This window comes from Cryptosporidium andersoni (assembly GCF_001865355.1).
Source record: "Cryptosporidium andersoni isolate 30847 chromosome Unknown contig_53, whole genome shotgun sequence".
Classification (NCBI taxonomy): domain Eukaryota; phylum Apicomplexa; class Conoidasida; order Eucoccidiorida; family Cryptosporidiidae; genus Cryptosporidium; species Cryptosporidium andersoni.
This window is the reverse complement of record NW_027122888.1, coordinates 47359-74231: the sequence shown is the minus strand read 5'-3', so window position 1 is coordinate 74231 and position 26873 is coordinate 47359. Positions and strand designations below refer to the sequence as shown.

At 29.4% G+C, this 26873-nt stretch overlaps 3 protein-coding genes across 3 annotated transcripts; 1 reads left to right on the top strand and 2 right to left on the bottom strand.

Moving 5' to 3' along the window:
• Window positions 1–46: 46 nt before the first annotated feature.
• cand_003370 (uncharacterized protein) lies at window positions 47–16606 on the bottom strand (the record flags this gene model as incomplete). Its single annotated transcript, XM_067210583.1, is given in 2 exon segments — window positions 47–1240; window positions 1253–16606. Coding segments are annotated over 2 exon segments (16548 nt in total), but the record flags the coding sequence as incomplete, so codon positions are not given.
• A 668-nt stretch (window positions 16607–17274) lies between these two features.
• Window positions 17275–22225, top strand: cand_003360 (uncharacterized protein; the record flags this gene model as incomplete). Its single annotated transcript, XM_067210582.1, has 2 exons — window positions 17275–17298; window positions 17399–22225. 2 exons carry the CDS (start codon window positions 17275–17277, stop codon window positions 22223–22225), a joined length of 4851 nt encoding a protein of 1616 aa, XP_067067167.1.
• A 178-nt stretch (window positions 22226–22403) lies between these two features.
• cand_003350 (F-box domain-containing protein) lies at window positions 22404–26366 on the bottom strand (the record flags this gene model as incomplete). The annotated part of the gene is made up of 2 exons (XM_067210581.1): window positions 22404–23590; window positions 23789–26366. The coding sequence occupies 2 exons, from the start codon at window positions 26364–26366 to the stop codon at window positions 22404–22406; spliced, it is 3765 nt and encodes a 1254-aa protein (XP_067067166.1).
• Window positions 26367–26873: the final 507 nt, after the last annotated feature.

Genomic DNA, 26873 nt, shown 5'->3' with positions numbered 1-26873 from the left:
TATTTAAAGAAGATAATCTTTTGTTACTAGTCGTTTTTAAAATTACAGGAATATCTCCTGGTAAAAAGTGATCTATATGAATTGACTCCAGTCCTACTTTTATAGTAAATCGTCCATTTATTAGTAAAGCACTTTCCATTTGATTTGAAAGTAGAGATATTATTTGAATCATTGAGTTAAGTGTATCATCATAAAGTGATAATAAAGCACTTTGTTTTGATTTAAATTCACTATTAAATAAGGAATACTTAGAATCTTTCAAATCACTAGGACTACGCGAATATATTTTGAAGCTTGAATATTGTTTCTGAACTTCATCTGGGTAACTTTTCTGATCTAAATAAAGCTTTGATGCATAAAACTTTTCTCTTAATATACAATCTTTGTACGTCCGTTTTAATAATAGCAAAGCCTGTCTAAGTGCATGATTTTCTCCAACTGAAAAAGATCCACCCATATTTCTGATATTTTTGCTTAGAAATAAGAAGATTTTTTTTATATAACTTCCTATATATTCAAAGTGCTTATTTTCATCTAGATCAACAATATTGATTGATTTGTTACTAAATGTTCCCATTATATCCATTCCCATATCAAGGTCTATAATATCTGGGTTCTGCTTTGGAATCAGAATTTTCTCTTCATTATTTATTAAACTTGCAACTCCATCCGAAAAGAGTGGTTTTAAAGCTACCCCTTCATTCCTCCTGAAAGGTATGTCAAAAAAAGACCCTTTAATTGTGTGTTCAGTTCTCCAAGTACTGTTTTCTAACCCTACTAACTCCATACACTTTCTCAGGAGTAAATCACATGTAAAGTCTAATATCATCATTGAACATATATTATCAGGCAAAATACTTCCCACAATTTGAAATAGAGATCCGTGCCATACTATTACTAGTTCGTTTTGATGTATCCATGATACACTAGTTCTAGGAATAAAAAAGGAAAATTTTAAGCCTATCCAGGAGAGTTTGCTTATATAATAATACTTCATAGCTGATTGCTGAATAATTGAAGATTTCGTCTTCTCTACATTACTAGATAAAGATAGACCATTTACTTGGTGATTATTCTCATTTGATAACGAATTCACAACAATATTTGAGTTTCTACTGAAATCAAAGTGATCATCTTCAAATCCACTTTCAATGACATTTTGATTGAGAACTGCAAAGTGCCCACTTAGAACTTTTTCTGCTGATTTTCTGTTCTCCATTATTATTAAAATTCTAGTTCCCTGAGAATTTACCATTAAAAAAATGTATAATTTCCCATACTTTATGCGTTTCGAATTCTTTTGAGTATTATTTTTATCTACTATTGTAGGTTTTACATCTGTGACCACACCACTATTTCCTAATTGAATTTTATAGTCCGGTTGTAATTCTACAGCTTCATTTTTAGGACTATTCTCTATATTAGTTCCTATTTCTAAGTTAAGAGCAGATTGTAATTTATCAGTAGCTGGAATTACTTTCATTACCTCCTCATATTTTACAAATGTTATTACATAGATCTCATCTTTTATTGAAGTAATTGAGTGTGTTGTCCAGTTAGATTTTTTCACATTCAGTGGCATTATGCCTATATATTCACAATCCCAATCTTTCGGAATATATGGTATACTTGTATGTGGTGGAATAACACTTATATCTGCACTTTTTGCTGCTCCTAAATTGGGATATGAATAGCAATTTTTAGTATTATCTACATCCACTATTCTTTTGTTTTTCAAAGATGAATCTATATCGTCTATATCACTATCAGGATTATTTTCATTTGCAAAATTATCAAGCTGAATATTTGAAGTAGCCCCAAAAACAGCTTTTTTCCCACGATAATAATAATTGTGGACCTTACTAGTATTTGGTGTTTGATATGCAATATAGTAGCTTGATAAATTGCATATTTTGAAGAATGGAGCTTCAGCAACTGAAAAAATTACGAAATAACCAGAGTTTCCTATAGTTGCACTAGCTGCACTAGATGTACTACTACCTAGTATTCCAGGTATCAAATGTAATGTTAATAAGAAGGGAGTAGCAAAGTTTGATAATTTTGCAGTACTATTTAATTTATTTGAAGTAGAGCCTATCTGATTACTTGAATTAATTCCACTAACTCCATTAGATGCACGAACATCCTGTTGTTGGGGGTATAAAGCAACCTGAAATTTACTCGGTTGAGAAGAATACTCTATTTTACAACCAGAAAATAGTGAAAAATCACGAGATGTTAAAAATGGTTCATTGCTATTAATTATTGGTTTTGAAATCCATATTCTTGGATTTACTTGGTGATATGGCCTCCTTTCATTAGGTCTTAATAGTATGCTTGAAGATAGAGATGTTATTGGTGGTAATTTTATAGATTCTAGCTTATTTGGCTTATTATTGTGTATTCTATGAAATTCTGTAGAATGTTTTTGTTTATCAGTCTCTGGGAAAATAAATGTGGTACTACTAGCCTCTTTTGATAATGTTTCGTAATCTTCACATTCATTGAGACAAGATTGGATTTTTTGATGCATTTCCCTTGCAGTTGTAAATTTATGAACCAATATAGGGAAAGGTAATCGAGAAACCAATTCGCAGCGATTATAGAAAGTTGCAACAGGGTAGTTCATATAAGATAGTAAGTCGTTCTGGTAAGTGGTAACTCCAAAAGTGAGTATCTGACTATTCCCATTATTAATATTATTATCTTCGTATATAGATGTATTAATCAATGTATCATTGCTATCTTGATTTTCTAAATTCTCTGATTTGGATTCAGCTTGATATGATGTGCCATTAGACACTTTTTCCTGATATTTTATTAATGGTAATTTTATTAAAGGTATGCATACACCAGTAGTAGATATATCAATTTTAGATGAAATTTTGGAAGTATAATTTATTTTAATGCTATTCGCTACTGTTTGAATATTATATTTGTGAAATGTAGGTAAAGATGTTGTTATTGCTAAGGAGCTTATCCGAAGACTTTTCATATTTTCATGAGAAGTAAAATATCTGAAAAATGGTGGAAGTGGTAATGGAACTGAAGTATTGTTAGCTGATGAAATATTCAAACTTGTATTTTCATTCAAAAACAAACATAATATTGAATCCGTAGTATTCTCTATACGAGCCAAGGCTGAAAAAATTATTTGTCTCGAGCTGACTCCTATATTTACTGTCAAATGATTCAGACAGTCATAAAGTTTGTTGTTAGTACTTTTTAATCCATTTGATTCTAAGCCTGAGTATACTTTGGAGTAATAGTTCTGCAATACTTTACTATAGAATGGTCCCCAAGCATTATAAGGATTACCAATTATCCTATCAAGACTAACATTATGACTAATAGTATCTCCAAATGGAAAAGATACTGAAAACTTATTGGAGCGATATATAAACTCATTTATTAGTGCATTTTGAGCTTGAATATATTCTGGACTATTTGAAGTATTCATATAAATCGGAAAATGGCACCCCTCTAGTGGACAACCATTAATATATAATATCATCTCTAATTTTTGACGGAAAATGGGTAAAGCTAGTTCTTGTTGTGGTTGCAGTATAATATCTACAGGTTTCCCGGATAAAAACTCTATTAAAATTGCAAATTCATCGTGATAAATATTTTCAAGTTTCTTTAAAATACTATTTTGAGATCTGGACTTATCATTTATGCTACCATTACAAGTTATTCCATCGTCATTTGAATGCGCTAAGTTATTAGTTGAATCGCTATCCATATATTTAGTATTATAATAATCTTCAGTACTACTAGCTGCTAAGGATTTGAATTTATTTTCTGCAAAAGCAATAATATTAGGAAACTTTATTTCTGGCACTACATTATATTGGAGTGCAAGTGCTTCAACTGGAATTTTTATCCCACTACTCATTTGGAACCTAATCTGGATTGGGAATGGCAATATATTCATCATTGTCATAAATGGAGTTATCTCTATAGTATATCGATAACTAGTTACATACTTGTCAACAGTTGGTATATCCACCACATTTATGCAACCAGAAAATGCCATTAATGTCTCAAATATCAAGGAAAATGACTCTGTTGATATATTTGCCTTAGTTACATTGGCAGGTTGAATAGATATTATTTCATATATCAACTTTCTAAGTGTAGAAAAGGGAACTGGATGTAGTTTAGACTGTATTCTACGGACAGATTTATCATTTATAACCAAGTTGTGCTTCCTAGTAAAATTGTCTTTATTTGAATTTCCAGAATAATCAGTAAGGTTGTTTCTATTAAATTCGTGGATATCTTCAATATTAAGTAAATGTTGATCATCTTCATCTTCCTGCTCAATAGTTTTAGTTAGTACTGGCACAATTATCGGCTCCATGTCACCGAGTAAGAACCAAGATAATGGTATTGATCTTCTTGAAAAAGGGGGTATATCTATACATGGAAATATATGTGAACCATTCTCAACTCTAGCATTTATTCCTTTATCTGAGTCCGTAAATAGTGCCCCACAAAAACGTCTAATCCCATGCCTCCATGTAACCATAATTCTTAATGTAATGTTCGTTGAATTCTCAATTTGTACGCAAGTACCAAGTGTCCAAATCCACTCATTTGCATTTGCACCAGGTTCTGGTTCCAAAACCACCAAAAACCCTAGTGTACCAAAACGATATGAGCGCATATGCATCGTATCATCCTTCATCCTACCTACTAGTGACCATATTGGCTGTGTCAAGAAGAATCTATGTATAATTGTTTCTATCCCCCCATTTCCTCCCAAGTAAGGTGTAGCCAATTCCAACTGTTCTGCTAGCTGATAAAATTCAGATTCAACAATTCTCGTTGAACCATATAATAGGTCATACATCTTCCCACTTAGCCACATATGTTTTGAACCTTGAAAGTCATAAGACTTACTTGTATCACCGAGCCTATATATTTCTTTAGTTATATCATTTAAAATTACACTGGAGTTATAAATTGAAGATTTGCCTCCACTTTGTGTAACATTCTTCTTACCTTTCTTCTTAACAGTGATTTGTGTTGATTTGTTCTGAATTGCAGTATAATCTTTGATTGATTCTCCACAATTTACCGCACTATTGGTACTATTACTCACAATACCTTGGGTGTTATGCATAATCATGGCACTTGTCGCTTGTGGAATAGATATTTCATAGTGTTTAATTTCAGATGAAACATTCATCCGATTTACTGATGGACCTATATTGGAACTTCTGTCCGGATTAGTCTTTTCTGATATATCACCTAGTTTAATTAAGTATCTCTCGTTATCGCTATTCTCCATAGCTTGCAATCTAGCTGCAATTTTCTGGCCCTTACGATGAATAAATTTCTGAATAGCCAGATATATTGGCAAGTAAACTGCTGCATGACAGTACTCATTTCTGTTGATTATTTTTGTTCCTAAACCTTTAATACTAGATCCACTCATAGATATACCTTTGTACCCCAAAGAATCTGCAAAGTAAGGTGGATCTAAGTAATTTGCAAATTTGAGATAATTTGGATTTGTCGTATCATTAACTATATCTGGATAATCACCAATACTGTATATTGGCTGTACTAAGAGGGTAGATTGTCCCATATCATTAATAATCTTTACTGTGTGGATCTTTCTCTGGTATGCATAGACAAGTCCAAGTAAGTTAAAATTTTCTAAGTCACTAATTACCAATTTAATATTCTGCAGAAACCCAGATGTAATTTCTAGTGAAATAGATTCAGTACGTAAATTAATAAGCATGATTTGGCAACGTAGTAAAGATTTATCCATATAAGTTTGACTATAATTCAAATTTGGATATGTACTATTACCTTTACATTGAACATTTAGTGATTCGGCTTGATCTTGTAGGCTAATATCTAAATTTACTAGAAATGGTCTTATAATTGTAATCATACAATCTATGACGGGATCATGAGTTATTGTACTAATTGTACTTTTGAATTTGCAGTTTAGTGCATTTGGATACTGAGCTATACCATGAGATGTTTCAACTGAAAATCTTAGTAGATCAGTATAATCATTATAGATAATTACATCAAAACATGGTTGATTATACTCAAAAATGAACTGATTACACTTATCCCAATGAACTTTAAGTAGGTACAGTATGTTCTTTTTGCGCATGGTCTTCTCTGAATTCTCAGTATACTTTTTAGCCATTAACCATTCTAAAGAAATAGAGGTTAATCTAATAATTTTTGAAATAGAAGAATAAAGTAAGTGATCTGATATTAATGATTTATTACCACTAGAAGTTCCATTGCCCCCCTTATACATTTCCACATTAGGCCAATTCAAATCTTCCGATACGAAAATTCCAAACCTTCTATTACTATGTCTTTCATAATTTACTTTTTTTACTTGTTCTTGCAGGTGGATTTTAGTAGACTCAGGTAAATAGTAAGACCTGGAAGAGGGTAAGGGAAATCCAGAATATATTAACAGTACAACATGATTTTCACATATAGAACTAGTATTATCTTCCTCATCTTCAGAAGATGTAACTTGTGAGTCCAGTTCTCTATCAGTAACATCTTTATTTCCACTGTATCTCGAAATATTACTACTTCTTAGTTGTTCCTCATCTGAAACTTCCAACTGATATTTAATTTCCTCAGTAGCTTCAACAATTGACACTTGAGATGTTATACATCTTATTTTATCTTCAGGTTCAGTAGGATTAATCATAAGAGGAAGAGGCTGTCTAACAATTGATGATCTACCTTTGTTCTTACATGTAGAGCCAGTTGGAGTTCCAGAGTCCTTGAAAACATCGAAACTATCAGTATGTATGTATGGGCATAAAATACTCTCTGGTGAAATGTAAGAGTAAATATGTTTTGGGTGATGAAGAGTATATTTATCTATGTTACTCTTAATAGAATATAAATATTCTTTATAAATATGCAGTTCCCTTATCAGGTCCATAGAAAGTGATATAGTCACTTCCCCAATATATAATTCAACATTAGTTTCATAACTTGTCCAGCTATCTGAACGTTTAGATCTTAAAGTGTAGCATGGTCTAACAGAAAGTTTAGCCCCATTCAAATACAGAAGAAAATCACGCTTTACTGACGAAGGTAAGCTAGAAGCTAAAGGCATATATATATTTCCACCATTTAGACTTACAATTGTAAGCCACTTTTTTTGAAACATAATACTGTAATAGTTATAATTACAATTATTGGGAACCGAAGAGAATTGCAAATTAGATTCTATTGGTTCAATACTTTCACCATCTTTTTCATATTTGGGTGAAATGTTGCACCTACTAAATAAAGTTTTGTTATTTAGTGATATAGGAAAACCTGGAAGTATCCGCAGTTCATTACAATTAGCAGAAGCTTGGAAATCATATTCCGTGATATCTATCGCTATATTCATGCTAATTAGTATTGAGAATGCAGTTCCAAGAGATTTAATATTATTCTCATATGACTTATATTTATTATGTCTGCAAATTTCAGTTAAGCCTTGTGAATTTGAATTTATTCTATCCGAATTTCTAAATATACCAGAAGAATTAAAATTTTCACTTTTAGAAACATTATCAAAGTCAAAATTTGTATTATAAGATCCTTTGAATGAATTTCTGATAGGGAAAATGTGACTATTTGAAGATGCTCTGGTATCTCTGTGTACTGCAAGTGTTTGTCGTCTACCATATCTATTTCTATTCGACTTCATAATATAGTCAAAACTTGTCTGATCATAGTGCCCAATATTTCTTCTGAAGTTATATATCTCAAATGTGTTTGGAAACAATATTCTAGTGCCATATTCCAAAGTTGGTTGTTTATAAGAGCACGCCGACTCATTATCATCTTCATTACAACCCTGGTTTGAACCAAGTAAGTTTTGATAAAAAGGATTATATTGATATCCTTCAGGTGTAGAATGTAGTTCTATATTCCCATCATCAAATTTGTATTCTTTAAGTTCCATGGACATATTTGTATTTTTATTTAATAGTAATTCCGAGCTACTTTCGTTAATACTGCTGTTCCGTCTTTTTACTGGAGGAACATAATAAACGGACTTGGCAATCCAGTCTATTGCAGCCTCTTCCAAAGTCAATTCAGGTGGTAACTTTTTATTATACCTTTTGGAGGAAAGTGTATTAGAATTTTTTACTTCAGAGTCCTTTATAATTTGCATATCTCCACTTTTTTCTAGTGAGACATCTCGATGAATCCATATTTCAAGATTTTCAATGATAACTTGGATATTTAGCCTTTGTTTACTTCTTTGAGTAGTCTGGACATTTTCTATTGCTAATTGAGTACACTCATTTGAATCTTCATTATTTAAATAATCCCCTGATGAATAAGTATTATAATCCCGAGATTTTGTCCATCTTGATTTCCCTACTTTGCTTATCTTTTTGCTTATAGTTGATAGTACCTTAAATTTAGCTAGTTTATCATCACCGAAATTTAATTTATCTGGTTCATCGATAGCTGGTCCATTATCAAGTTTTTCACATTTTATATTTTCTATTGAATTATTATTTGTACGTGACAACTCTTCTTTGGAATTCACACCATTATATCCTAAAAAATTGTCATTTACATTAGAAAGATTAATTTCATCAACTACTTTAGTGAATTCATTAACAGACCCAAGATTCTGACCAATATTTGTAGTTAAATTCGATTTATCAGTTGATAAGAGCTTCTGTCTGATTGTGCTCCAGCTATATATTATTGGATAACGAACTATCTTCACCATTTTATGAATTCCACTCATTGCAGAGTTTAATAAGTGATAATCTACAGAATTAGATACAACTTTATCAGTATCTTCTTCAGAAGTATGTATACTTAGACTATTCTTGTTTTCTCTATCTTTATTCTCTCCTATTTGAGATCTTGAGGGGTAATCCCCAAACTCCTCATAATCATCTTTATAAACTGGATTGCAATTATCTCCTATGCCTACTGTCTCTCGACTATTACTAATTCCCGTCAAAATTTTGGAAATCTCAGAAAGAGTAGGAATTCGCTCTGTCAATTTAGATGTAAAGCAAATATTCCTTAATTTCTCAACATTTGTAAGTGATGAATTCCCAGATATAGATAGTATTTGTTTTGAATTCATTAGCTTCTTAAATCTAAATTCATAATCATAATACTTAACATAAGAATTTAATAGTGAAGGTGTAAAATTGTTAGTTCTCCTGATTGCATTATATGGTCGAACATTGGGAACAAGTATTGAAGTTGGAGGTAATGCTAGTACAATTGGAACAGATACGTCTAGTGGAAAATAAAGGGGGTTAGTAAGTTCATGCTGCCAGTAATCGTAAATATTTACAGTATAAACACTATTGCAGAATTCACTATTTTTTATTGGAAAGTCACTAAGTTTAACGTATTGATTGCTATTCTGACTTCTAGTAGTTAAGCCATAGCTTGATGAATAAAGTTTGTCACTGCACATATCAACTAAAAAGTATCTCATTGTAGAATTAGTACATCTTGGGAAGCGTATTCTAATAGTCCATAAATCATTCCACCAACTTAGAACTCTCTGTATATAGGGGACTGAGAGATTAACAGTCGTTAAGCTAAACATAAATCTGAAACATTTAATCTCCAATTGACTCTCCATAGATAAACCTTTTAAATTAAATGAAATAGATAATATTTGACTATCCATAGTCATTAACTCTGAATCATCAAAATAAACATTTCCTTCAGGATTGTAACTATTTATAATCCCATTTGAATATCCCTTACCTTGCTGATTAACACATACATTCTTAATATGATCTCCCAAAATACTATTCCTTATCAAATGAGTATTCTCGATTATTGGAATTTCTGCAGCATCAAAAGCGAATATTGAAGATATTGATAAGGATCCAAGGACCACTCCAGTTTCATTCAAGTTGGAGAGATTTTCAGAATCACTTAATTCATCATGATCCGCTTGAATACTAGAAGAGCAAGTAATTATCTTAGTTAATATAAAGCATGAATGTATAGAAGGTACAAAGATATCCAGAATTGGGCAAAAAAGACTTTTGTTAGAGCTTTTATAATTGCGCATGCCTTGTAGTGAGCTACTTTCTTCAAATACAAAATTCTCACCAATATTCTGGACATAAGGGAATTGTAATCTAATATTAGAAATATCAAATTCTAATTTAGCTGAATTAGCTTGACCATCATTACTAGTAGTATTTTCGCTTCCTATAAGTTCATCATTATTTAATTTCAAATAGCAAATGTTAAAATTACACTTAACGGCTATAGCTGGTTTATAAATACCTGGAAATGTAGCTACCAAGTATCTATTTCTAGATGGGCTGTAGTTAAAACCATCAAAGTGCTCAGATGATATGCTTTGAGTTAATATAGTATCATGGAACTCAGGAAAAGTTATCACCATTGTATGCAGTTGAGCTTTCAATGATATTGAACTTAAGGGAATTACCTTTATTTTCTCTAGTATGTCTAATATTGCATCAGAAGTTCCACATGATTCAGAAGTATAAGCCTCATCAGATATACATAGGTCATCCGGAAACATTTTAATATCTCTATTCAATAAATTGTTAGAAGATAAAGTTGTAACATTATTGGATTGAAGAGATGTAGAAGTAGTAATAGGTATATTTCGTAGATTTTCATCCTTAGAATCTTCAGAATTAGTCTCTGACTTATCTACACTAATGCCATTCTCTGCTTGATATTTAAAATTCATAAATTTATTAATAAAATGAAAGATATCAATTAATTGCCTAAAGAAATTTGGTAGTAAAGTCATAAATGTTGGAGAAATAATAACACTAGCATTAATAGACCTATCAGTATTGCAAATATCTTGATCCAAGGCTTCTAATGAAAAAAGAGGTAAAATTTGCATACCTTCTGTCTCATTACAGAATTTACCTGAATTTACCTGTATAATTCTTTTTTTATCTTTCTTAAATAATTGTCTATTTAGCTTACTATTTGAATCTGGTAAATCTGTTCCTTGAGTGTATGTTTGTACCCTCTTAGATTTACCTATTTCTTTGTTATTCGAACTGTCCAGATTACTTCGGGGAATTGGCCTTTTACCAAATACTGGGAAAAGTTTTGGTATTGAATTCTGAAGATACATTTTATCAGAAAAAGGTGTTTGAGGGGGTAATATAAGGCCATAACTCCATCCTGGTAGAACCAAATTATTAGCATTCTCCGCAGTATCTTCAATTTCTCGATATTTCTCAATAGTTGTAAATTCTGGTAACAAAATACTTGAATATTCTGATAAGGCATTTCGTTCTGGTGTTAAGCACACATATTCTAAACTAAAATCTATATTTGTATAAAACATATCAAAAATATTCGTGCCAGTTCCCATATTACTAGTTTCTTTTCCAGAAGTTTTACTGGATTTAGAACTGAAATTGCATCTATTTCTTTCATACAGAATAGACCATATACAAAAATCACGTATAGTGAATTTAATATATTTAAAATTACTAATATTTGAATGGAGTAGGCTTTTTATACTTCTCTGATTAAATTCATTTAGTATATTAATTATGTTTAAATCTTTACTGGAACTCACTACCGGTTCATTATTGTGGGACTTTAATAATAGCTTTACTCTTCTAAATGAGAAATCAAGTATGCCCCAGGTGCCATTTCTTAGTATCATTATATCAATTTCCCTAATTAGTAAATATAATGTCCAAGAACGTAAATCTCTAGCAAATTTGTCGTTTGGAGCTATACTAATACCAGAATTCAAACAATCTCCTATATTTCCAGGTATATTTTTAAAAGTTATCTTTGTAAATGAACTAATTCTGACACCAATAGACTCAGCAGTTAAAATTGCAATTCTTGGATTATAAAAATTAGAATTGAAGCTCTTTTTGTTATAACAATATAGAGGCCTTATTATTGTAAAACTATCACCTGAATATTGAAGTGATTTCCTATGAATATCTAACAACCTGTTTTCTATGTTGTTACCTTCATACAATAGCTGTTCTATACCTAGAAGAGTATGAAGAGTTATATTTTCCAATACAATGCACCAATCAAAAATATATGAATTATTAGAACTATTAGTGAGTGAGTTTGGGTTATATCCACAGTAATTTGTGAAATTCGTATCTAATAGTATATTATCGGAACTTTTCTCCTCGATCTCATCTTTCTTACCTACAGCTTTAGCAAGGAGTATCGGTGAAACTATATTATCAGTAAACTGTGAACTCCAAAGAATGTTCTTCTCACTTTTATATATTGATACTAAATTCTTATAATCATTTAAGACCTTTTGAATTCTGCAAGCAATTTCATAGGAAAAGAAAATATGGCCTGCAAATACTTTGAAGTTTATCTTATTATGATAAGTCCTTTCACTTATTTCAGTTTTTGCTACATTGATATTAACACTACTATTGTTTTCCTTGACTTCACTAGCACATATATTTATATTTGTTGCATTGGTATCATGATTATCACTTTTGTTATTTAGTATCGAATCTTCTATCTTGAATTGTGCTTCCAAATATATTTGTGGAGTTTGAGAAGACTTCTTGTTATTTAATGAATAATCTGATAAATCTAACTCCTGGGTATCATGATTTGCACATATGAATACATATAAAGTGCTATCTTTAACAGTATTTAAAGGAGATCTATGTGGAACTAAGTGACCAGCATATTTACAGAAGATAACTGAAGGGACTACTAACTCATCATGATTTGTTAGCTCTTTATCCCATGAATATCTGGAATCTGGATTAAAATCAAGTGATATGGAATGGAGATGCTGAATGTATATTTCACCTAAATTAAATATAAATTTTAATACTTGATTCAAACTGGAATATTTGTAATTTAATGATATACTGTATAACATAAAATCAAATGCAAGTGAGTTTGAATCATAAACATGTAGTCCTAAAAATTGAATACTCAAAGATAAATTCTGCAGCAAGCTTAGTAATGATTTGGAAGACTTTTCAATAGCTTTCTTTTTTTTTATTTCCTCATCAGAAAAAGATGCCAATTTTGCAAATAATTTAGGGAGATCAGTTACTCCCTGCATTGGGAATATTAAGAAATCATAACCACTTAACAACGCTACAGATATTGGAGTAAGATTAATTTGAATACATATAAGTCTAAGTTTTAAATCCATTGTTAAACCTTTATAATGCAAAAATAAATCTCTTATATCCAAAATATACATTTCTAACCTATTTGATAATATTGATGATATACCCAAATGCCTCAAGCTAACCACTAAAGAAATATCAGAAAACAAAATTTCCATAAATAAGTGTTCAAGTAACAGTTTACATCCACTCATACAAGTACTCAACTCTATTATGTAGCCATTTTGTAGAAAGTATTGTAGTATGTCATTGTAAAGTAAACTTTCACTTGAATCTAATGTATCAAAGGGTATTTTCAGATCCTCCATACTCCAAAATACCTTATTATCATCTTTGCAGACAGATTGACTGCTCTCCATTATGTGATATGACTTTAGGTTATTTATGAAAAAATTGGGTCTAGAGCAAATATCGCCAATTATCATTAAAACCTTATTTTCTAAATTATCTGGGTAAATTTCAGAAGTGTTAGTATCTTCAATATGTTCAACTATCTCATTATCAAGTCTTGGAACTTTCACACAACTTTCCACCTTAAATAGAGCAAAGTCTGCACTTTGATTATTGTTCAAACTTAAATCTTTATTTTTAAGTAAGTCTTTATACATCTGGGTTTCACGTATGTTATCTAAATTTGTGGAAGATATTTGCTTCTCTTTTATATAAAATAAATCTGCAACTGAAAATGTAGTAAATGTTTCATCTGGAGGAAAAAGTGAAGAAATCGTTAAACATCGTAGATTTATAGTAATCTTTTCATTTTGTTTTGTTATAACTTTTATCATTGCAAACAAGCTTCTTATCAAATCAGTTTCATATGTTTTTTTGCATCTCTTTAGTAAATGACCTATCTTAGACTTGCATAACGGGAATATATTGCTTAGTCTCCACATTGCTTTTATACTGGATATATTCAAATTTGGAATTCCAATATATATGTAGTTAAAACCATGTCCATTACTTTCCTTGTTTACCACATAGTTATCCTGAATTAAGGATCCCAATGAGTTCCGAAGTAACTGATTCCTCATATGTGTTAAATCAACAGAAGAGTAAAATTGATGTAACCTTATACTTATAAAGTTACTTATATGTCTATTGTTCCTATTGGAGTTATCATCTGTATATACAAAATCTGGAATTAAGTAAGAATTCCAATTATTTGCTTTGGTATTTACTTTTGCTATAGGAACTGAATCAATATTTAAAATCCTAAAACATGGTAAAAAATCTAAATTTATTGAATTAAGTACTATAGATGTGAATTTCTGCAAAGACTTAAAATCCTGCTGCTCATGCTTCTTGTCTAGGTATATCTCATCTATATCCAAAGTAGTCCTATTCAAATTAGCTCGTACAGATATCAACCCAATTTCTCGTTCATAGATACTAAAGTTCCCCAATTTTATATTGATTTCTCTGTGGCAAAATGTTATCTTATTAGACATCATATAAATAGTTCCATCAATAACGATTGTTGAGCAAATTCCCAATAAATTTACGATTTTTTGCTTAGAAACACCTGAATTTAAATTGCATACAATTAGAGACTTTATCCAACTTGGAAAAGGTCTAATATTTGCATCCATGTCATCAATAGCTGTTAACAAAATATTACATCTAATATTCGGAATAGCAACTTCTAAACCACTATCAAAATCAAACCAATGTTTAAAAGTTGAAATATCTCCATGCCTAAAATATTCAACTTTATTATATGAACCATTATTTGATAAGTTTGAAATATCCTTATTTTTAGTTTCTAACTCATTCAAGAATTCTTGTACTGATAAAAGGCTGATCTCTTCAATATTACTGCAGGGAATCCAAAGCTGATGTAGACTCGCTAGCTTCTCCTTTACATAATAATTAGCTGCCACATGCAAAGAGATAATATCATTTATTGGTAACTCATCTTCCAATGATGATAATAAAGATGCTGAGAAGTTTGATATACCAGAAATTGTATAATTCTGCATATTAGCATTAATCATACTAACTAGGTATGACTCCATTTGAGTCCTAGTTTTCCGGTTGTAATATATAGCTTGTATTGCCTTTAAAAAGCTCGTCCATTCATTAATATAATTAATAAAATTAAATAAAGCATTCAATGCATCTATAGTAAATGTTAATTCTAAAGGAGAGTTAGAACCAACTTTAGTATTGGGTGGTTGAGAACCAGTGTATAAATTAGATTTTGGTAAAAAAATTAGTTTACTAACTTTCCATTTGCATGAAGAGATAAAGTTTATTACATCTTCCTGAGTTTCATAGCTTAGTGGAAACATAGAAATAGGTGCTTTTAAAGCACGAATATCCCACCGTTGAAATAATATATGCATTTCTATCCCTATGTCTGGAGTTAATTCAATGGCATGCAGACAATTATCTGGAATGTCTATAAATTTAGAATTCCCATTCTGAGTATGTTTTGGATTAAATAAATTCATCGTGCTACTAGTCTTTTTACCTTTATTTATATCACCTATTGTAGAATTCTCAAAACTTACTGATTCCACATTTTTTTTATTACCATTGTGAATATTTAATTCTTTTAAAGGAGATCTAATACCAAAAGAACAGCATAAATAATCCAAAGCACTTAATTTTTCATTACTATATTGATTATCAGAACGTATGAACGGAATAAGATTCTGCAAAAAACTCAAAAGTGATTTATTATTATTTTCAACTTCTACTGTTAAATTATCTTCATATTGTTTAGATGGAGTAATATTCTTCGATATTGAACATAGCAAATATTCACTAAACTTTTTATAAATAATACGAAATCCATAAAATCGAATCCACAAAAATTGAAATAGATTACTATTTAAACCATCTTTTTCCTGCTTACGCAAATCCAATGAATTATAAGGAGAATTAATTTTTAATGTATCCGCAAGTATCTCAAAAGTGAATGGAGAATCACCTATATCATCATCCATTATGTATGCATGAATATTATATGCATTAATGACTAGAGAATTTACTATAGATGTTTCAATAGACTGAGTTAAGGAATTATCTACTAACTTTGTTGACCAAGGAGAAACAAATTTTTCCCATTCCCTTAAACGCTTTTTTTTAGATTTGAGTATCTTTTTGGACCATTTCGAAATATTCCATTCATCAGGATTTGCAAGCCTTACCTGTATATCGACATTCTTGACTTCAATATTAATAGGATTAGATTTACTCACTATTTGATCTGAATTCACACATATCCGGATATTCCCAATATTACTATATACAATTACAAATGGTAACTCAGCAATATCGAATAATATCTGAGGAACTGGAAAATTTGACAATTCCAAATCTAATGGAGAAAAACTATGTATTTCAATATTTTCCGAAAGGTTCCAATTTCCCAAAATATCCGATCCAAATTTCTCAAGAATATTTCTAAATAGGGCCTTTATGAGTGAGGCACCAAATAACATATTTATCTAAGGCATTACAATAATTTGCAAGGCAAACCAAGGAAAATCCTTATTTTAATCTTAGAAGGTAATATAAATAATACCGAATGTAATCTTGAGTAGTGATACCTTGTTTAAAAAAAAAAAAAAAGAAATTCCTAACTCCAGTTTTTTTTTTCTGGGGCAAGTACTCACACTCCCTATATACTGGATTATTAGTTCGCTTAACTAAGTGTGGTCATACAGCGGTAAAAATGTCTATAGGTAATAAGACCACTTCTTACTGTTAATGGAGCCTATTTATGGCATATCCCTTAAATTAATCCTTTGTAATAAAAAGTATTGCTATTAAAATTGTTAAATATATAAAATTTGTGTGCTCTAAGATAAAAAAAAAAAAAGTGGAATATATTATATATATGGATAAATTACTGGAATAGGCATATCTTCTTTAATATTATAAAATAAAGTAATTTCTAAATATTATCAGATTTCATAGAAATTTATTAAATTGACTAAATACTAAACTTTTTACCTACTTGAGAAAATATTGATTGATACATGAGTATTAAAAAAAAGTTACCGCCTACTCAGCAAGTTCCTTGGGACAACTTTGCAATATCGCTATTGCACAACTATATAATTGCAGATTATCAGCTCTAGTCAAATTTAGGTACTAGTTACATGTAATGGCTGAAAAATTAATAGAAGAGGTAAGTTAAATTGAATTTTAGTAAAGACTAAACTTGTAAAGTTTTCTATTTATAATGTGAAGATCCAATTTTACTTTTTTTTTTTGAGCAACCCTCTTAGACATTAAATGCCATACTTATTATAGCTAATTATGAAGTCACACTTAATTCTAATCAAAGAAAAGCAGCTGAACACTTTTTACTTGATCTATTCAGCAGAAAAGATGTGAATATCCTGGCAATTGTACATGAACTACTCAAACTAGCTAGCACTAACACATATATTGGAGATTTTAATGATATTTATAGGAGATTTTCAATTATACTTAAAGATAATTCTATTGGTGAAAGTATCCAGTTTATAAGCCTTTCTTTATTGGATTCTGCAATCACTTTGGAGAAGTGGGAATACCTTAATACAGATCAGAAGCAATATTTTAAGAAAGGTATCATAGAATTAGCTTTATCAGGCTATAATGACTTAAATAAACAACCACTGATATCATACTCTGTAGCAGTACGTAGATTAAGCTGTATATTAAGTAAAATAGCAATTGCTGAATGGCCAGATAACTGGCCTGATTTTTTAACAGAAATATGTGCATGTCGCACTTTTATTCTGCAAGAGTTACTTCATAGATTACATACTCTAGAATTTAAAATAAATTTGAAATATAAAGTTTCAATAATTTCGAAACTAATATTGGGAATAGTTAAAGAGATAGCAGAAACTATAACATCAACTACGATTTCCTTACAATCTAAAAGACGTGCTACAGTGATATCTGGTATATGCTGTAATGGAAATACTATATTGGAGATTTTAAGTGATACTTTACAAGCTGCTCTCTTAGGTGATGATTGTTTATTGGATGATAATACTAAACAAATAGATGGTTCACTATTAATAGCAAAGAATTGTGATTTTTCTCTAACACAGCTTGCTTTAGAATGTTTAAAACACATAATTAGTATGACTGACATTAAGGCTTTATTAGAATTTAAGCTTGATCATTTATTATTAGAACTGTTTAAGAAGTGGCGTGATAAACTAGAAGAAGAGATTATAGATTTATTCAGTTGCATAATATACAATATATCTAAACAAAAGCATAAAAGAACAATAATATCTACGTTAGAATATGAAGATACTAATCGTCTTATAATGGGAATTGTTTATCTTGTAAATAATGTGGTTTTAATTCCAGATATAAGTATTCCAAACTATGAAACTTATGAAAAGCATCTTGCAATTGTTAATTTATTTAAAATCACAATTGAAAAGTGTATTGGTACTATTTCTCAAATTCCAGATAATATGTATGCTGATAATACAAATTCAAAGTTCAATACAATAATCTGTATATGGCGTACTTGTATTCTTCTTAGCATTCATCCATCTTTAAATATTTCAAACATTGGCCTTTTAACAGTGACTATATTTTTAAAGCACTATATAATTAATAAATTTAGTGATTTAGAAGCTACTAAATTTTATAAATACTTCGACGAGTTGCATGTAGAAGTATTATTTGTTGATAGGTTATTTGTCATTTTATTTATAAGGGCACTTAGAATTGGAGATCCTGCAATTAAATATAAATCTGAACATTGGACAACATGGAATAAACTACTTTCAACAATAACTTTGACAACAATATCTCCACTTTATATGAATGTAGATTTTGAAAATAAATGTTTGGAAAATAAAATTTTACCATTAATACAACATATCTCAAAATATATTCAACTTACTGACGAATACAATATTGGAGGATATGAAGATAAGACTGGGATAAATTTTTCAACATTTAGTAATACATATAGTAAAATTAGAAGTCAAGTTCAGAATATTTTGAATATACTAGTAGACTGGGATGAAGGAAGACTTTTGTCCGTTACATTTGAGACTTTTATTCGCTTGGCCACAATGATACTAAGTAATAATTCCTTCAATTTAGTATGTAATCCCCATACTTTCCAATTTAATAAGAACCCAAATAATTTATCTGATTTAGTTAAAGATGATAAAATACATTATGATTGTCCAAAGTGGGTAATATTAGACTCTCTTTTTTTTATTGTTGAGACCCTAACTCAACGGATATACAAGAATACAGCTATTAACCCTTTAAAAACAGTTTGTACCTCTCTTGAACATCGAGTATCTTCTTACTATGATGTTAATATGGATACTGTGAAACGCAAAGAATCAAGGTGGATACAATTGTTGCACCAATTACTTAATGGATTTCTACAACTTCCACTAGATACACTCTGTGGAATTTATTTAGAGTACCGTAAAATCAGTTTGATACAACAAACCTTTTTTACAATACCATGGTTTGATTCTTTATCTGATAAGAATTCAGTTGTTACTCCAAATGGTTTCTTAAAAATGTTATTTTTACATTTGTCATCAACTAAATTCTGTACTGAAAGCAAAAATAATCATTTTCAAATGAATCATACAACTTTAAAAAAGCATACTGTAACTACTTTGACCAAAATTATGTTAAATTCTCAAATTTTTGATCCCTACATAAATGAAATTATTCAAACTGTAAAAAACTGCCTACTAGATTCAGGTATTACATATGAAGAAAAAAGTATATTTATAGCCTCTCTTTCTGCAGCTGTGTGTTCCACAAAAAATTATAAGATTATTTCGGAATTGATATCTGCATTTATTCAACAGGAAATTAATTTCTTGTTAAACCCCTTCTTTAAACATTGTAGTAAGACTGAATTTGCTTATTTTTTATTTGGACCTATCTTAAAATACATCAATACCATTATTAATGATAAAAATAATCAAACTAGAGAATTTCAGGAGTCCTCTGATAAAATCTTTAACAATTTGAATGAACTAAGAAATAGTTTAAATATTATCTTAACTGTTCTTAGTCATATACAAACTCCAGATAATTTTGATATTGCTAAAAATGGTGGCTTTCTAATAGATATAAATGAAACATTAGGAAATTTACCAATAGAAAGTATTTATTCTAAAAAATATAGAAACTTTAATAAAGATTTAGATACTTCATCAACTAAATTCCAATTATTCCATCCTTTAGAACCAATTATGGCACAAATATTTGAGAATTTATTTATTTTATGTAAAAATCTGTTTGATATTTTAAAAATAGGAGAGGAAGACGAAATATATGAATATTTCTATCTCTTTGTAAATATGTGTGATTCAGAGTGGAACTATTTAACCTTGAATAAAGATATTAACTATAAAACTCTCCAAAATTGTTTTTCAAGACAATTCATGTCTGATATATGCTATGAAGAAGTAAATGAGGTTCGTCATCTACTATTTACAATAAGAAAGCTCCTTATCAAAACAATAAGTTCAATTATAACTTTGGGTACTAACAAGAAAATAAAAATATCTGAAATGGCAAATGAACCACCTTGCGTTGAAAATGAAGCATTTAACTCAAACATTACAAGTGAATTAAGCTTTACTGGATTTTATTTTTACCCAAATATTACTAGCCTATTATCAAATTCTTTAATTGAACCTATTGAGCAATTACCCATTTATGTAATTCTGAGTTTAGTAAAGTTAGGGTGGACTCCAATATTATCACCAAATAATATTCCAAAAAAATTTAGTTCTAGAATTTTGCAATTTCTCACAGAAGTGTTTGCTGTCCGCTTTATCCCTACTATGTTAAAAAAATTTGAAGTAGAATGGAATAATATTGAATATTCTCATGCATATATTATATTGCAAACAAATTCTTTACTTAAGGATAATCCTCAAGAATCTCTTAAAGTTATAAATCAAATGGTACAGAAAGAGAAACCACTTCTTAATACTCCTCTAGAACTATTTTTTGGAAGAAATAACTTGTATATAGAAGATTCTAATATAAACAATGTAGTCTATATGATTCATTATCATCAATTAAATCTAACAATAAAAGCTATATTACAAATTGTCGAACAATTTTTAACGACGAAAAGTGTTCATAATCTAAATTTATCTTTCGAACAAAAGGATTACCTTATTAATCCACTTCATAGTGATGTAATTGATAACAACTATACAGATGTTGAAATGGATGAGAAGTTAATGACTATGGATTCTACTAAGAGAATTCAATTTATGGAAACCCCTGAAATAAAGTGTGAACAAGGAGATATTTCAAAAATTGTATTTCAAGATGAAACTATTGTTTTGGCATGTTTGAATACTATTTTAAAAACAATACACTACCCTGAAGCAAGTTTGATTGAATATTCCTTTAAAATATTGAATAAATATGTTAGACAGTTTAATGCCCAGTATATTAATTTGAAAAGTGGATCTAACATACTAAGTAAATTTGAATTTCACTTAACTTATATTAAACAACTTCTTTTAAGTCTATTGCAAATAGGACTGCAACCATTTTCCTTTGATCCTTTAAATATGACAAGTAATTTACTACAGCCTGAGATTTATATTCATACACCATTAAAATCTCATATGGAAAACCGTCACTTTATTTTACTAAGAAGTGCAATTTCTGAACTTATAAAGTGTATCATTAGATCAACTCCAATTTGTAATGATTATATAATTAAAGAAAGAATTATTTTAAAAGACCAGGAAGGTAAAAGTGAAGATTACAATTCATCTATTATCTCTATTCCTGAAGTAGTACTTTCTAAAGGAGTTGAGTCCCTAAATTTGCTTATATCATCTGCTAATTTGTTTACAGTACAGGAAACTGCTAACCTGGTTCAAAGTGTACTCCTTGAGTTTATTCTAGACACCCCTAACAACAATTCAGTGCTAAATACTCTGATATATGAACTTATTTGCAAACAACACAAATTGATTATGACTAAATCCTCCCCAAATTCCCTTACAATAAATATCCCATCCATAAACTTTTTAAATAGGAACTGCCTCAATTCAAATTACAGAGAAAATAGGCAATGATAAGCTAATGATATAAAATAAAATTTTTAATTTTAGTGATTTGATTATTTGATTAATTAATTTATAAAATTCGAAATTTGCTTTTTAAATTGATATATTATAAATTTTACCTTATCATCTAACAAAATTTAATCATTATATTCCTAAAAAAGGCAATTTTTCACAAAAAGAAAAAATCTTAAATTTTTAATAGGGCTAATTTGGAAATTCCAGTAGACTTATGAGTGTTTAGTAGTGCACCTGTTACATCTGCAAAGATTGGATGACCCCTAACAGATTGCACAAATATATTACCGCTGTTGAAATTTCCAATTGTACAATTTGAAATACTCGAATTAGAAGATACAGCTGTAGAATAAGATGCTAGTCTGTTTAAATGAAAAGTGTTACTATTGTTGAGATGACCACCAGAGAAGTCTGTTGAATTACTCCCTCCATAAAAACCGTTAAATGTTACTCTATCGTCATATTCTGGATACTTCTGAGCTACTTTAGAAAATTCACTTTTAATAGGTGATCTAAATTCCTTCATATCTACATTTTGTATAGATCTTCCATTATTTGAATCGAAAATGCGCAAAATACTCTCTTCGGTATTTGCACTTATTATCTTTTCTCCACTTGAATTATAGGTAGACCTCCTAAAGCTTTGAGTACTATTTAATGAGGGTATATCAAATTTACATACATCATTATTGTTACTGTAACTTCTAAGGTCTACTTGGCGTATTGCTGAGTCAACTCCACTTATAACTAGTTTGCTATCATCACTAGGACAGAAAGATGTAAGAACTACCATACTTTGTAAATCAAAACGCATTACTGGTCTATTTCCACGGATCCTTTGCCTCATATCCCATAATTTACAAGTAGAGTCAAATGAGGCAGTAGAAAATACCTGTGGGTGATAATGTGAAAATCTTACAGTATTTATATGGGACATGTGAATATCTTGAAATAGTTTTGTCTGCTCTCCAGTGCGTGCATCATAGCATGCAACTGATTTACCAAATCCACTAGCTAAAAAGAAGTCATCTGTTGAATTTATACTGACTGAACTAAGCTGTTGAAAAGGACGGCATTCCTTCTGCACTTTAAGCGTATAGGGTAACGATGAAGAATTTAATGGATACTTTAGGTCTCTGGATATTGATGCTCCACATAAACTATTTGTTGAATGGCATATTCGACTACTGCAGCTAGTTAATATAGAATCATCATGTTCAGATTCACTTTCATTTATAAATAATGGATTGTCATTAATTCTAATTACTGATATTGACCCAACTATACAACTTCCACTAACAAGAAATTCTGGATGATTGTGGTACCAGCCTAATCCAATTATAGGAGTAATTGATGCACCTAAAACAAAAAATTAATTAATCAAGATATTCCTAAAAAATTGTAATTTAGAAATTGTGAATACCCCCCTCCCCAAATATCCAAATTTTGCAATTAGTTAACTATTACTTCCCAACTTTTTGTTTCACTTTAGGGAATTTTAAATGGATATTTAAAGGTTTCTCTTAAAAATTAGGATATCTTTTTATAAGAACTTACTTTCTTGTCCAACAACTAAGTCTCTATAACGGTCAATAAGTTTTGTTTGACCATCAGCAGTACCAATTATAATCCAGTCTGGTCGAGTATAGTGAAACTCAAATTGCCGAGCCTCTAAAGTACTGTAAAGAGTAGCTACCTGTACTTGTTTCTTATATTCATCTTTAAAAGGTTTAATAGAGCTTGAAATACTATTTTCTACAAATTTATCAGGATCTATTGTTATGTTACTATCTCGTTTTATTTTTTGATTCGTTATTATTGGAGAAAATGTTGAGTTTATAATTGGATATTGATCATTTATTTGGGAATTTTCCGTTTTAAATTTTAGAGCTTTGTTAAGAGTTTGTGAAAATAAATAATAATCATAATCTAAAGTTTTGCCACAACTATTTGATTCATGAGAACAAAAAAATCGATGATTTTCACGACAAATACGTAAACCAATAAATTTAAGTCTATCTGTACTGTACTGATCCTTTTTGAGTAGATGTTTATCTAATGGAAGATAACCAGCATTTAAAATTATATGATTTAAAGTATTAGTATTTATTTGTGGTATCCATCCAACAAATAATAAATTCTCTTTGATCATTTGTAAATGGTTTTTTATATCATCCTGAATATAATGTAAAGGAATTTCTTCTATTATAAGATTTAGTTTTTCACTATTAACAAAGGCTAGATGTTTTGACAAGTCACAAGCTAGTAAATATTGGAAAGGATACAATTGATTATGATTAGAAAATGAAATTTTGGGTATATTAAATAATCGTGCAATATTTTGATAAATAAGATTGCAAATTAAGTCATTATTTAGTGATTCTTGTACATCAGATATTCCATCATTAATTTCACCTATCCATCCAATACCTTGCAGTAAAATGATCATATATACCTCTTCGTTAAGAATGCTTTTCAAAGTACTTCCAATTTTATTTAATAAGTCTCCCAAAGAACTTTTATCCTTTGATATTGAAATACAAATATTTCTATTATTTGATGTTGATACCTTAAATTTAGAATAAGAATTCTGCGGAATTCTATATGATATCTCTAGTGTAATTTCTAAAGTACTTTGATAGATTATTACTCCTTCAGATTTGTTACTTATATATACTTTCTGATAACATGAATTTCTTTTTGCATCTTTTGTTATTTTAGGTTGCATTAGCCATTTATAACCAATTAGATTGTCTGGAAAATTACAAAAACAATCCTCTTTTAACTTCAATATAGACTCTTTAAAAAAAATTGTGCCATCTTTTAATAAATCAGACACAAGATTATTGACTTCTAATTTCTCATCAAACCCTTCAATCTGGATTTCTGAAATATTATCTTTAAGGAATGAAATATTACACTTACAATTTTCCCACTTTTTAGATAACTGCTCACACTGTACCCTGTATTTTAATAAGTCAGAATCTACTCTACACTCCATTTGACTACCTTTAATAATTTCATCTACTTGGTATAACTCTTTATTAATTGATAATGAATAGAATTGATCTTCATATAAACATGATTTGTTAGATGTAGATAGATTCTTCTGATAATTTAATATATAGTGCAACATCATACTAACAAAAGATATATGAAAATGACTAGACTCTTTAAAAATCTCATAACACTCGTTAAGACATGAATACGGTACTTTATATAAATTAATTTGATTATTTATAAAACTTGTACTTTTCCCAGTATTTAATGATTTCCAAATAACTTCATATGGTAATTCAAGTATATAATTACCTCTACTACTAGGATGAGATGTTATTATAGCCCCAGGTCGACCTCCTAGATGTAATTCTCTGATTCTAATTGGGCAAGATAATTTGATAAATTGCCTACAAATATGGAGTATACTTAAAAATTTTATACTGGCCACAATACTTAAAATTGTTGTTTCAGTATATAAATCATTTATACTCTGTATTTTAATTACTGGAATTGGAATTAAAATATCCATTGCACCCATCTTTAACCAAAATGATTCTTGTGGGAATTTATTATTCACATTTACGTAATATACTATTCTCCAATTTATTATATTTGTTAGTAAAGTTATATCAATATGTGAATTTATCCAGTAATTTTTTGTATGTATATTTGAATTAAAATAATTTTGAATTTTAGATTTATACTTTTTTCCAAGTAAATTTGCCCACCAATTATATTCCAATATTATTGGAGAATGAGTGTTATCTCCAAATTCCCATTTGTACTCATCTACAGATATATTCGGTAATAATGAATACTTAAGATGTTCTATGTACTTGTAACCACTTGGTATTATTTTATCCTCTATTATAGATGATTCTCCTATACAAATTTGATCTCTATTATAAGATTGAACAAAACCACTATAATAGCAATAAAATCTCCATATTATAGAGCAATTCTTAATTGATGTATAGATAGACTTGCATGTCAAACTAAGACTTATGCAACTTTCCGGGTCGATGTAAAAACAAATGTTTATGATTATAGATATTGGCAAATTTCTGATACAAATTCTATTTCTGGAAATCTGGTTCTCTTTTTGAATAAAATCCTTAGGTATATCTGTATTCATAACTTTACCTCAGTATTTATTGACTATCTCTTCTGAATTACTAATATATATTATTTACTACTCCAGTTTTTCATAATTTAGACTATAGTATAATGATTTCATTTAAGTATTGTTAATTTAAAATAATATATATCTCTATATAACATCTTCAACAGTACATATATTACATAATTTTAAAAAAAATGTACTCGAGTTATAGAGGATAATTTACATGCAATTTTTAATTGCACAAAGACTAGGATAATAGCATTTATTAATATTGTATAATATTTTACTGTATACGGTACTCCACCCCACATAAAAAAAGGTATTAAAATATATCTGAGCGCCTATATGCGTTCAAATGTGTTTTATGGCGCGCTGGTAGGCTATCTACATTTGAAATAAGAGCTTTGTACAATTAATTTTTGTGGGTACTTTCTTTTTTTTATAAGTTATATTTCTGGTTTTTAATGCAATCAGCAAAAAATATTACTTAAAAGGTTGATTATTTATGGACTACTATAT